Raw genomic sequence first — 13771 nt, forward strand, 5'->3', positions numbered from 1 at the left:
CGGGCCCAGCCGCTCCGCGGCATGTGGGATCTTCCCAGACTGGGGCACAAACCCGTGTCCCCTGCATCGGCAGGCGGACTCTCAACCACTGAGCCACCAGGGAAGCCCTGGAGTTCATTATCTTTTGAAAAAAAAAAAGGGATTCCTGCTTTAAAAAAAAGTTTGAGAGGCACTGTATTTGTCCAATCTACTTCTCATCTCATGAGGAAACTGAGACCCCAAAGGGGCTGCAGTGTCTTTTGGAAGTTGTGGGTATCAGAAATAGTCTTTGCGCAGAAACAAAGAATATGCACAGATTAGAAGCATTTGGGGCCTTTCTCGCTCCCTGGCCATCTTGGCAGCTGCTCTTGGTTGGGGGTGTCCTGCACCTCAGGCAGGAAGATGGTGCCCGCAAGGAAGACAGAAAAGTCACTGGAGTCGATCAACTCTAGGCTCCAACTTGTTATGAAAAGTGGAAAGTATGTGATCGGGTACAAGAAACTTAGAAAATGATCAGACAAGGCAAAGTGAAACTGGTCATTCTTGCCAACAACTGCCCAGCCTTGGGGAAATCTGAAATAGAGTATTATGCCATGTATCCATCACTACAGTGGCAATAATACTGAACTGGGCACAATGTGTGGAAAATACTACAGAGTATGCACACTGGCTATCACTGATCCAGGTGATTCTGATATCATTAGAAGCATGCCAGAACAGACTGCTGAAAAGTAAATCATGCATAACTTTTCTTTAATAAAACCAGCCAGAGCTTGTTTTAAATAAAAAAAGAAGTATTCTGGTTATGTGCTATCTCTCCCCAAAAAGATGGTATTTTCTTCACCTCATTCCAACTCTAAGAATACTTATTTTGTCCTAAAATCATAAGGTAGGAAATAACAAAAAATAAAAAAGAAGGTATGTCAGAAAATAGGCAAACCCGGGTCTGAATCCTTTAAATGCGAACATTTGACTTTTGTTCTACATAAAAAGCTCTCCTTCTTTTCTAAGTATGAATTTGCTTGGGGTAAGGTAGGATGACAGAGGTGAGGGACCCGTACTGTTCAAAGTTGATATATTTCACAACTGTTTGGTTCTCAGCATCATGCCACAAGACCCAGATATCCGTAGAGGTTAAGGCAAAGTCAATCAGTGTCTCCTAGAAGGAAATGTAGGGGGGAAACAAATAAACAAAAACTCTTGTTAAAACAAGAAAGAAAAGGTACTAAGTTATGGTGACTTAAACTTGTATTAGTAGGAGAGGTAAAAGCATGAAAACAAAAGACAGTACCACGTGAACTTGGTAAAATCCAAATGAAATTTTTTTGCATGAAGTTTCATTAAATATTCCATTTTAAGATTTCAATCCCATTACAACATAGTCAAGTTAGCCAATGTTTCTTTCCTGTACTTCTCTGATATGCAAAGGATGACTCAACCTACCTGAGAAGTGAATAGTGAGGAAATGTGATCTATGCTGTAGCGGTTATTCTCAACGCTTACCAACTGGAAAATGCAGAACTGTTAAAACACAAGTTGATAATTCAGTACTTGAAACAACCAACATGCTATGCTTCTATGCAAGACTTACCAGCATTCGGAAGCTAATTTTTTTTAAAAAGTATGGTAAAATACATGTAGACTTTACCATCTTAACTATTTTTAAGTGTACAGATTAGTAGTATTAAGTATATTCACATTGTTGTGCAACTGAACTCCAAAACTGTTTTTCATTTTTTCAGAACAGAAACCCTGTACTCATTAAATAACTCCCCATTCCCCCTCCCCACAGCCCCTGGCAACCAGCATTCTACTATGACCTTGACTGCTACATAATGGAATCTTAACAGCATTTGTCTTTTTGGGACTGTATTTTTACTTAGCATAACATCCTCAAGTATCATCCATGTTGCAGCACGTGTCAGAATTTCCTTCCTGTGGGAGGGAGGGAGACGCAAGAGGGAAGAGATATGGGAACATATGTATATGTATAACTGATTCACTTTGTTATAAAGCAGAAACTAACACACCATTGTAAAGCAATTATACCCCAAAAAAGATGTTAAAAAAAAAAAAAAAAAAGAATTTCCTTCCTTCCTTTCTTTTTTCGGCCGCATGGCATGTGGGATGTAGGATCTTAGTTCCCCGACCAGGGATTGAACCTGCACCTCCTGCATTGGAAGTGCAGTGTCTTAACCACTGGACCACCAGGGAAGTCCCAGAACTTCCCTCCTTTTAAAAGTTGAATAATATTCCATTTTATGTATATACCATGTCTTATTTATCCATTCTTTCATCGATGAAGACTTAGGTTGCTTCCACTTTTTTGGCTATTGGGAATATTGTTGCTATGAACATGGGTGTACAAATATCTCTTAAATACCCTACTTTAATTCTTTTGGGTATACACCCAGAAGTGGAATTGCTTGACCCTATGGAAATTCTATGACTAATTTTTTTGGGAACTGCCATGTTGTTTCCCATAGTGGCTGCAGCATTTTATATTCCCACCAGTAATGCACAGGGTTCCAATGTCTCCACATCCTCTCCAACACTTGGTATTTCTGTTTTTTTCCCCCATAGTAGCTATCCTTTTGGGTATGAGGTGGTATCTCACTATGGTGAGAAATCTATTTGTAAGTTTATATTTTTACCAAAGTACCAAAAATAATTTAAAACATACACACAATACAAATCAACTCTAGTCAATCTTCACTAAAAATAAAACCCTATAAAATAATTCATGTTTAGTATTTAACTCTGTTGCTGAAACAAAAAATGTCAAACTCAAAAATAATATTTGATGGACAATATTTTAAATAATTTTTTGATAAAGAAAGTGTATTATAAACTGATAAGAGTGATGAAGATTCTATCCTTATAACACAAGCAACTGTTCACAAGGAAGTACTAAAAGAAAAATATACAGTGAGAGTCCTTTAGAGAGAAAAATAGGAGTGTATGAAATATGAGAAATATATGTAATGCTCATATTCATTCTAGCCTAGAGCTGTACTTACAAGCTGCATATTTCAACCCATTAGTGGGACATGAATCAAATTTAGGAGGTCTCAACCAGCATTAAAAAAAAAAAAGAAAAAAGAAAAAGAAACAAAGTATCAGAGTTTATCAGTTCATCACTCATGGTAAAGGTAAACATGTTTCATGAAAACTATTTTCTGTTACATGCCCATCATCACCACATATGTATATACTATGTAGCAATGCAAAATATTGTAGATTCTAGCCAAAAAGTTGGAAAAATGCTGGCCTAGTGCAGTGCTTCTCAAACTACCTGTGGAAAGGAACAGTGGTTTTTTTTCCTTTAATTTCTAATCTGTTCCAGACTGATACTTTTATGAAATACAGAAACCTTGAATGTCTGTGGCAATGTCACTATAAAAGCTTCTAATGCATTCTCTCACTTTCTGATTTTATCTATCTTACTGCAATCCAGTAACAAATAATTTGTGGCCCAGGACCATTCCACAGACCACACCACAGGTCTACAGGACTTCTGTTTGAGATTTTTATTAGTGTCCTAGATGGAAATACAGACGGCATATTTATAACACTGAGAACATGATGCTGGAAATGATTAAATTAATGCACTTATTAACATAATTAGAAACCAAAGAACGAAAAGAAAACCAAGAAGAAACAAATGAAATTAACAGGAATGGGTGTAGGGCTTGCCTGGTGGCGCAGTGGTTAAGAATCCGCCTGCTGATGCAAGGGACATGGGTTCAAGTCCTGGTCCCAGAAGATCCCACATACCACGGAGCAACTAAGCCCGTGCACCATAGCTACTGAGCCTGCGTTCTAGAGCCCGTGAGCCACAACTACTGAAGCCCGCGAACCTAGAGCCCGTGCTCCTCAACAAGAGAAGTCACCACAATGAGAAGCCCACGTACCACAACGAAGAGTAGCCCCGCTCACCACAACTAGAGAAAGCCTGTGCACAGCAACGAAGGCCCAACACAGCCAAAGATAAATAAATAAATAAATTTAATAAAAAAAAATTGGAATGAGTGTAAAATATTACAGAGATTAAAAATAAAACCTTCAAATGTGTAGATTAGGGAGAAAAAAACATGCTGAAGAGCAGTTTTTGTTCAAAAAAAGAAGGAAAAAAAATGACCTCAACTTCATTATACTCTGAATAGGCACAACAGTGTTACATGGCTGCTAAAAGTGTATCTGATTTTAGGCTTCATTAATAGAACCATAATGCTCAAACCAAAGGAGGTAATAGCTCAGCTCAGTTTGATACCACTCCTAAAATAGCATATTCAATCTCAGACTAATGTTTAGAGCAGTGGTTCTCAAAATATGGTCCATAGATTCCTAGAGGTCCGATTCCTAGAGGTCCCTAAGACTGTTTCAGGGGATTAGTGAGGTCAAAACACTTTTCATAATAACACTACATCATTTGCCCTTTTCACTGTGTTAATATTTGCACTGATAATGCAAAAGCAACGGTAGGTAAAATTATTGGTGTCAATGTGAATCAAGGCCGTGGTACCAAACTGAATACTCTTTCATTAATAAAACACTCAACAAGCTAGGAATAGAAAGTAACTTCCTCAACACGATAAAGGGCATTATGAGAAACTCAGATAATATCACACTCAATGGTGAAAGACTAAAAACTTTCTCTCTTAAATCAGGAATAAGACAACTCTTGTCACTTCTATTCAACATTGTACTGGAGGATCTATCCAAGGCAATTTAAGGGAAAAAACAAAACAAAAGGGCACCCAGATCGGAAAGGAAGCAGTAAAACTATCTTTATTTGCAGATGATATTGTCCTGTAAATAGAAAGTCCCAAAAATTCCATTATAACACTACTAAAACTAATAAGAGTTCAGTAGGGTTACAGGATACAAGGTTGATATAAAAAAGATGAATTGTATTTCTATAAACCTGCAATGAGCAATCTGAAATGAAATTAAGAAGATAATTTCATTTACAACAGTATCAAAAGGAATAAAATATATACAAATAAACTGATTAAAGAAATCCTGCAAAACTTAATACTATGAAAATTATAAAACATTGCTAAAAAAGTTAAATACAATCTAAATAAATGGAAAAGCATACCATATTCATGAACCAAAAGCCTTAATATTGCCAAGATGGCAATTCTTTCCAATATGATCTACAGAGTCAACAAACCTCTATCAGAATCGGTGAAGTAATGATAAATATATATATTGGTCTCTGGTTCTGCCTCCTGACACTGAGCTCCTAAAACTCCTGCAATCTCCTGAGTGATAGAGGTGCTAGGAGCATTTTTGTTCTAATATTTGATCTTGGACCCTGGTTCCCGACACAGAGCTCCTAAATTCCTTGGAATATCCTGGGTTATGGGAACACTTTTTGTTCTAATGAGGTGACTCCTGGATAGCTTCAGGATGGGAGCTAGTCACCAGAAAGACCAAGTCTAATTAAAAGCTTGAAACTTTCAGCCCTAACTCCCATCCTCTGGAAAGTGAAGAAAGGCTAGCAATTGAATTAGTAACCCATCATGCCTATGTGATGAAGCCTCCTTAAAAATTCTTAAGGTATGGGATTTGGAGAGCTTCCAGGTTGGTGAACACATCCATGTGTTGGGAGGGTGGTGCACCTCAATACCATGAGACCCTTCTGGACCTTGCCCTACATACCTCTTCATCATTTATCACCCAATAAACTAGTAAATGTAAGTGAGTGTTTCCCTGAGTTATGTGGGTCATTCTAACAAATTATGAGCCCAAGGAGGGGATTGCAGAATGAACCAAGAACCCAAGAATGTAGAAGAGTTTTCATATTTGGGAGTAGCCTGGCTTAGGGTGAGGCGTATGAGTAGGGTGAGAGGGTGTCCACATATATGGAAGGTCTGGGGCAGGGTGAAAACAAGCAGGGTGAGGAGTGTCCACAGAGAGTGGCAGCCTGCACTGGGGACTAGAGCCCAAGTAGGTGAGAAGGGTGTCCACTGCATGGGGGGGGGGGGGGTGGACTAGTACAGAGTGTCAGGGCCCAAGTAGGGTGAGGAGGGCATCCATGTGGAAGGGCAACCTGGAGTGGGATATCAGAGCCCAATAGGAGTGAGGAGGGCACCAAGCAGAGCAGCACCCAGCATGGGGAATCAGGGCTCCGGCAGAGTGAGGACAAACCTTGCCTCACTGGAATGTTATTAGGATTAAATAGATGATATGTGTAGTGTGTGAGTAATAAGCACAGTCCAAGCGTTTGCTATTAATGTACATGAAGGGCCTGGCAACATGCCAAACACACAATACCCAACAAGCGGCTGTTTATTTATTTATTTGGCCACGCAGCTTGCGGGACCTTAGTTCCCCTTTGAACCCAGGCCCCTGGCATTGGATGCTCAGAGGCTTAACCACTGGGATGCCAGGGAATTCCCGTGGCTGTTTATTACGTGATTATACTATTGTATTGTACCCTAAATACCTCACTGACATACAACAGCTAGCCATTAGATGATGAGCAAAAGTACTTCTAAAAATTAACTTCCCCTGTACCTCTTAATAACACCTACATCCCTTTCACAACTCCATTTTTTCACCCAGACTTTCAAATTGGCTCTTTCTTGCTTAGTTTTGGTTAACTTTTCCTTCCATATTCCTTTAAACTCTCTACTCCCTTTCATCCTGACTTTTCCTTCAAGATCTTTTAATTCACATATTAGCACAAAACCTACCATCTCTGTGGAAACAACACAAGATACATCTAGGTTGGTGTGAAAAGCTTAAATAGACTCAATGAGTCTATAGCTACTTCCCCATATCAGTATATACAGAATAACTTGATACGTGTCTTATTTGTTTCATACCTGTCCTCGCTTTGGTGCATGCATGTATATCCCTAGGCAGACTCCCAGGGTAGGGGAATAGGCAAATCGTAATTTGTGTCCAGTCCCAGCAGTGAGCCGAAGATCTTTATTCACAGGGACATACTCTAGCATGTCAGCTACCATCAGGCACATTTGCTCCTGCCCAAGAAAACATTTAGTAAGTAGTATTAAAGAATATTCAGGAAGAAAAACAAACTCCTTCCCTTTTTAAAGAATGCACATTCATTACATCTAGCACTGTATCTAATTTGTCTGAAGGGCCCTAAGGGTTTTTTTTTAAAGGGCTGAGATGAAAATATCTCTTTAGTCTGATAGATAAAATCATCAGCTGTTTTGTTTACAAATGTCAAAAACTATTTTACCAACTTGCATTTTAAAAATACATTTGTTGGGCTTCCCTGGTGGCGCAGTGGTTGAGAGTCCGCCTGACGATGCAGGGGAAAGGGGATCGTGCCCCAGTCCGGGAAAATCCCACATGCCGCGGAGCAGCTGGGCCCGTGAGCCGTGGCTGCTGAGCCTGCGCGTCCAGAGCCTGTGCTCCGCAATGGGAGAGGCCACAACAGTGAGAGGCCCGCATACCACAAAAATAAATAAATAAATAAATTAAATAAATAAAGATAAAAATACATTTGTTTCGAAGTGAAGAGTATACTCTGTACCACTTCAATCCTTCTGTAGGACTCATAATTTTCAAAATAAAAATACAAAAAGTTAGGGGAGAAATGTATGAAAAATAAAGCTAAATGACACTGTCTGAATCTGGAAATGCCCCATAATTTCTAAACTAAGAGATCTGATCATATTATGAGAAGCAAGATTTATTTCAATTCCCCTTCAATTTGCAATCCTATTTTAACTTGCAGTAACTATAAATGTAGCATTTACCTTATAAGACCACATTCGTAGTTTATGATCCTGACATAGAGCAAAGATGAAGGCATCGTTCTTGACACAATGAACAGCAAGACTCAGGGGACGATCTGAAGGCCCCTGATCACCTCTGAAAACATAAGGCCAAGTTTTAGAGTTTTATTGTTGCAAATTACCTGATCGTTAGAATTTGCAATTTACGAGATAAAATAAAATTATAAATGCACACTCTTAACAAAAGGAAAAGAGTTTATTAGGCTGGTATAAGATGACTACATTTTCTGGGCTTCCCTGGTGGTGCAGTGGTTAAGAATCCGCCTGCCAATGCAGGGGACATGGGTTTGAGCCCTGGTCTGGGAAGATCCCACGTGCCACGGAGCAACTAAGCCTGTGTGCCACAACTACTGAGCCTGTACTGTAGAGCCTGCGTGCCACAACTACTGAGCCCACACGCCACAACTACTGAAGCCCACGTGCCTAGAAGTGTGCTCTGCAATAAGAGAAGCCACTGCAATAAGAAGCCCGTGCACTGCAACGAAGAGTAGCCCCCGCTCGCCGCAGCTAGTGAAAGCCCGCGTGTGGCAACGAAGACCCAACGCAGCCAAAAATAAACAAATTAATTAAAAAAAAAGATAACTACATTTTCTATTTGATTTATATCCATTATTCTGATAAATTTTAAAAAGCTCTAGATATCAATGGAATACTGTTCTAACCATCAAACTTTCTACTTCTAATATTACACAAAATTGGATTTGGTAAGTCTGGGCAGAGCACTGAAATGGATATTGTGAGAAGTATAGTAAGCCAGTTTCTGTTGTCAAAGGGTCAAGTCCCAAATGAAGTGGGCTCTGGAGTGCAGCTCTTCTCAGATGGAATGTAACGTTGTGTAGACCCTTCTCCTTTCCAGTATAATGTTTATTTGCCTTGGAGTCAGACTGGAAGTACTAACAGGTGTTGACCAGGGCAAAAGATTAAGTTCTTGGGCCCTATGATTTACCGACCAGAGACCACTCACCTGATAACTGTTGGCATCCAGCCTATAAGCAATCGTTGCATTACTGAACTCTGTTTCAGCTCCACAACTGACACCATCCCTACAAGATTAAAAATAGACCAATGATATCCAAGGCACCTCTTGATCATACTTAGTGAAACCCAAAGGCAAGAAGGATGCAACCATGAACAAGGAATTTATAACAGGTGACAGGCTTCTACATTTCTATACTAAGAAGTCTTAGGCTGTACCTTTCCACATACGCCATACCTAAAATATTTTGAATCATTATGGGAACAATAACAACAGCATTTTTATATTCCTAGGGGAAATTTTTGCCATTTACAAACAGTAACCCATATTGCTGCTCAGAAGCGACACTTCATTCTTTCCAAAAGAAACACCGAGTACCTTTCATGTGCTAGGCACAGTTCTAGATGCTAGAGATACAGCAGTAAATAGAACAAATTAAAACACTCCTGTCCTCATGGAACTTACATTCCATTGGCAGGAAGGGAGAAGCAGAGACAGTTAACAAATTAAGTAGAATGTAAAGAGTGGAGAAAAATAAAACATAGAAAGGGTATAGTGAACGGGGATGGGGTGCATGTGTACAATTGTGTTAGTGTTAAAATTGTGTTACAATTTTAGAAAGGTGGTCAGGTCACTCACTGAGGTGACACTGAGTAAGAACCTAAAGGAGTGGAGGGAATGAGCCACACTGGTAGCTGGGGAGACTAGCCCCGCCAAAGCCCTGAGCTAGGTGTACCTGGTATGTTCAAAGAATTGCAAGAAGGCATGTGGCCGGTTCAGAGGAGGGGGAAAGAATGAGACGATGAGATTAGAGAGGCAGTGGGGTGTCGCAGTAAGGACTTTGGGTTTATTCAGAGTGAGATGAAGAACAGCCCCGATCCGAGGGCTTTGAGTAGTGGAATGACATGACTCACCCTGGGTTTTAAAATGTATCAGTCTTCCTGAGAAGTTTCTGCTGAGGGGTAAGGACAGATCTGGTGAGCTATTTAGGAAGCAAATGCAATAATTCAGGTAAGAGGAGTGGTGACTTGGAGCAGGGTATCAGCACTGAGCTTCATTGTTTCAGGTAACTTATTTTAGTTACAATACCACAAAGTGAAGGTAGAAAACCAGTCAACTCATGTCTACTAAAGCCCTTAGAATAGGTCACCTTACAGTTATCTGTTTTCCCATACTCCAGTAAGCTGGACAGTTCCTCGTTCACTATATAAAATGCCGCCCTCTTAGGAAAAAAACAGTAAAGCATTAGGGAGTCATAATGCAAGCAATAATGAATGATCATCTTAGGGTAGTACAGAAGCAATTCCTGCGTTGGATGATGGCCTTGGACTTCTAACATCTGTTTTACTCCTTGGTTTAAAATTAAATTCATGCTCAGTTCCTGTTCTTACCAGGTACATCATGAGGAGGTAGTTTAAGAACAAAGATTCCCCCAGAGGCAGATGGTACAGCAAACAGAGCCTCCCCGTCATTGCTAAGCCAGGCTGCCGAGGTGGTAGAATTAGGGGAGAGTCCAGGTACTGTTGGAATTAACTGATAGTTGCAAGGATCCCTGAAGTCAACTTTTCCAATGTCAGTGAATATTGACTGCATCTGACTTTCAATTACCAACTCCTGTGGAGTAATTAAAAAGAAAAATCTGTTAAACCAAAATAAACTGGATTTTGCTCAGTTCCTTCCAATCGCTATCAGTTTTTAAAGTAAAAAATTGTTGAGCTTAAAAAGAAAGCTATTTTTTCTTTTTTTTAAATCATGGCTCTCCACTATTATTTATTTTAAGTTTTATTTTTGGCTGGGCTGCAGGGCTTGCGGGATCTTAGTTCCCCAACCAGGGATCGAACCTGCACCCTCGGCAATGGAAGTGTGGAGTCCTAACCACTGGACCACCAGGGAATTCCCAGAAAGCTATTCTTTTTTTGGCTGCACCACATGGCATGCAGGATCTTAGTTCCCAGACCAGGGATGGAACCCGTGCCCCCTGAAGTGGAAGCATGGAATCTTAAGCACTGGACTGCCAGGGAAGTCCCCAAAGCTGTTCTTTTTAATGAAACTATTTTTGCAGCTTAAAATGTGTGTGATCATTTTAAATAGTAACTACGATAGTATGCTTGGTTAGGGCCAGCAAAGAATCCAAATATTCTTCAATTCCAAAGGACATTGCTCTATTACTAAATTTGTGACAGAGTAACTTTGGGAATTAAAGGATATTATACTTAACCAACTTACACTCCTATACATCCGGGAAGGGTGTGGTAAAAGTAACCTGTGCACTGTTTGATTGGTTAATATCAAGATTATCACATGATTCTGAGTCTCAGAGACATGAACCCCTCCGGGTAAGAGGATGCAATTTTGGAATTTGAGGCGAACTGCATTATTTAACAGATTTATGTCCAGTGACTCTTCCACCAGCTCCAATGTATCTCCAGAGGTCTTCCTATTAAAGTGAAGAGACATTTGTTAAAAAAAAAGTTTATGCTTTTCTTTCTGATTGTTGCATTGAAATGTATGGCAATAATTTCCAGGTGAACTCTCCCAATTTGAAAATTTTGGATAAACAAACTCAGACCAATTTTGACATTCCAAACCACCACATTATATAGTCTACAAAACACAGCACTGTGTAAAATCCAAATCTTATTATATGATTCTCTGTTAAATGGAGGCATTTCCAAACTTCATAGTCCATTTTTTAAAAACAATATTCAAAGCAATTAAACTCCACTATAATGAAAATTCACACCACACACCCTCATTACTTATAGTGCAATGTGGCCTCTACATATGTTACTACAGGGTCAAACTACAGTGACCTTATAAATGTGGGTATTTCCCCTTCTATAGCTTCCTCCTACTAGGATGCAGGGAAGACTCTTCTTGAGGCACAACTCTGCCATGTGGTAGCTTTGGAACCATAGAAAGCACGATTCTGGGAATGCCCTAACTTGCCATCACCTCATCTACCACACTACCCGAATCCATTCTCTAGATGATCTCCTTTGATATAACAGCTTTAAATGCCATTGAATGCCTACAATTCCTAAATCTGTATCTCATTCAGCCCAAACTCTCCACTGACCTCCTGACTACTGCCTCAACACTTCTACTTGTATATCTAACAGGGATCTCAAATTAAACCTGTCTAAAACAGAATTCCAGGACACAGCAAACCTGAAAGACAAAGAAACAAAAACACCTGCTTCACCTGCACTTTTCCAACTCATTAATGACATCTCTATAACTTCTAGTTGTTCAAGCCAAAAATCTGGGGGTCACCCTTGAATCTCCTCTTTCTATTTCCACCTCATGGATTTTGTGCACGGTGATCCCACTTGCTGAACTGCTCTCTCCCTCAACCCCTTGCCTGGCTAACCTTTCATCCTTCAGATCTCAGTTTAAATGTGACTTGCTTTAGGCCTTCCCAGCACCACCAATAATATTTGGTACTCCCATTAGCCCCTCAAAGCCCCTATACTTTTCCTCTGAGGCAAGTATGAAAAATTTGTATTTATAAATGTGGTCATTAGCTATATAATGTCTTCCCCCTTCTCAAAACTGCCCCATGAAAGGTGGGTCCACATCTATTCTTACACTGTTACATCTTGCATGATGAAAATGGTGATTGTTTTTGTTCCTCACTTCACCCCCAGCACACCTAGCAGTGCCTGACTATAAAGGCTCAAACATATTTGTAGAATGAAGGAAGCTGTAAAGCACTATAAAAACATAATGGGTTCATGTTTAAAACTGGTCTTTTGGACTTTAACCCCTAAGCTACATTTCTTCTGCTTTTAGTGCTGCCTGGGAGGGTACCTCTTCTAGAACTCTGGGTCTCCTTAATTTTCCACTGATTCACATATGAATAGAAAACAGTCTTTCTCTTTTCCTGTCGATGACCACTTCGGAGAATGGATGACACCTTAAGAACAGCCGCGAAAATTCAGCCGCCGAACAACCTGACCTTCCAGGGGGTTTGACAAACACAGCACTTACCAATGAATGAACCTGTTTCTGGTGACGGAGAACAACTTGCCACTTTCCACATAACAGAAGCCTCCCGCGCTCTCACCGTATTTCACGGCTCCGGCCACGACATTTGCAGTTCCTGCAAAATGAAAGTGGTCAGCCTGCACAGGGGGTTCTCTGGGAATAGACACGCACTGAGGGTGCTGACAAAGCAGAGGGTGACGGACTGACAATCCATACAAAAAGAAGGGGAAGAAAAGACGCAGAAGTAGGACACTAAAGAAGCTCTGATTCCGGGGCTACAGGCATGTGGGCTCAGAAGGATGAACGGGAGGTCAGAGATTTAGGGATCCAGGGGAGAAGCCAGAAGCGAAGGATCGGATCGCGCCGTACCAATGCCGCAAACTGTGAACTCCCGAAAGTGCCTCGGCCTTTCGCGCTCAGCTCCGCTGAGCTCCACGAAGCTCCGTTCCACGGCTCCCGCCGTCGCCATCTTTCAGCGCCACCGCGAGGCCCGACGGGACACCAGCAGGACCCGGCGGATGTCGTCACTTCCGGGGGCGGGGCGGGCGGAGATGCGGGCACGTGAAGAAGCCGGCAGAGGTCAAGCGCGTGTCCGACACTGCGTTGTGAGGCTCCCACCGAGTTTGTTGGAGACAGGGTGGGCAGGGAGGAATCCAGATGAGAAGCGGGTAGGGGAAGCCTGCAGACTCTACCTGCGGGGACCTTTGCGTGGCCTGCTAGGAAGCCCCAAGGCGCGGCGCCATTTTCCCGGCGTTCTCAGGGCAGGGGGCGGGGCCGGGCTTGTTTCCATTTTAAAAACGCCCGCCTGGGCAGCGGGGCCCAGTCTCCCGCGAGGGTCGAGGTCCGGGGAGGCCCAGCAGATGGGCGCCCTCTGCTGGATTCCTAGCTTGCGGTCACCTCTCCCTGCGTCGCTGTGTCAGTCAGTGAATCTCCACCCTGTCTCCTTTTCTTTGCTCTTAAGCGACCGTAGGGACAGTGAGGAGAGGGAGTGAAGGGCAGAGGGGCCTTTTGTGTTGAAAGTTTTTCAAGAGACTGTATTCGT

At 41.4% G+C, this 13771-nt stretch overlaps 1 protein-coding gene and 1 pseudogene across 3 annotated transcripts in view; one reads left to right on the plus strand and one right to left on the minus strand.

The window, feature by feature from the left end:
• The window catches only part of NUP160 (nucleoporin 160), a 52519-nt gene extending 39280 nt beyond the window's left edge, over positions 1 to 13239 (minus strand). For 2 of the 3 annotated variants that reach the window (XR_004350935.1, XM_032638777.1), the window contains exons 1-9: positions 13099 to 13239; positions 12733 to 12844; positions 10966 to 11176; positions 10131 to 10353; positions 8728 to 8806; positions 7725 to 7839; positions 6819 to 6977; positions 1423 to 1500; positions 1041 to 1138 (exon numbers count right to left, since the gene is read on the minus strand). Coding sequence is in view for 2 of the 3 variants with exons in the window: in XM_032638777.1 (XP_032494668.1) it covers positions 1041 to 1138; positions 1423 to 1500; positions 6819 to 6977; positions 7725 to 7839; positions 8728 to 8806; positions 10131 to 10353; positions 10966 to 11176; positions 12733 to 12844; positions 13099 to 13198 (1175 nt within the window). In the remaining variant the exon portion in view is untranslated. The remainder of the gene's footprint in view (positions 1 to 1040; positions 1139 to 1422; positions 1501 to 6818; positions 6978 to 7724; positions 7840 to 8727; positions 8807 to 10130; positions 10354 to 10965; positions 11177 to 12732; positions 12845 to 13098) is intronic. The other variant, XM_032638778.1, reaches the window with a different exon arrangement.
• On the plus strand, positions 166 to 1025 carry LOC116757359 (annotated as a pseudogene).
• Positions 13240 to 13771: the final 532 nt, after the last annotated feature.

The sequence above is a fragment of the Phocoena sinus genome, chromosome 8, assembly GCF_008692025.1.
Source record: "Phocoena sinus isolate mPhoSin1 chromosome 8, mPhoSin1.pri, whole genome shotgun sequence".
Classification (NCBI taxonomy): domain Eukaryota; kingdom Metazoa; phylum Chordata; class Mammalia; order Artiodactyla; family Phocoenidae; genus Phocoena; species Phocoena sinus.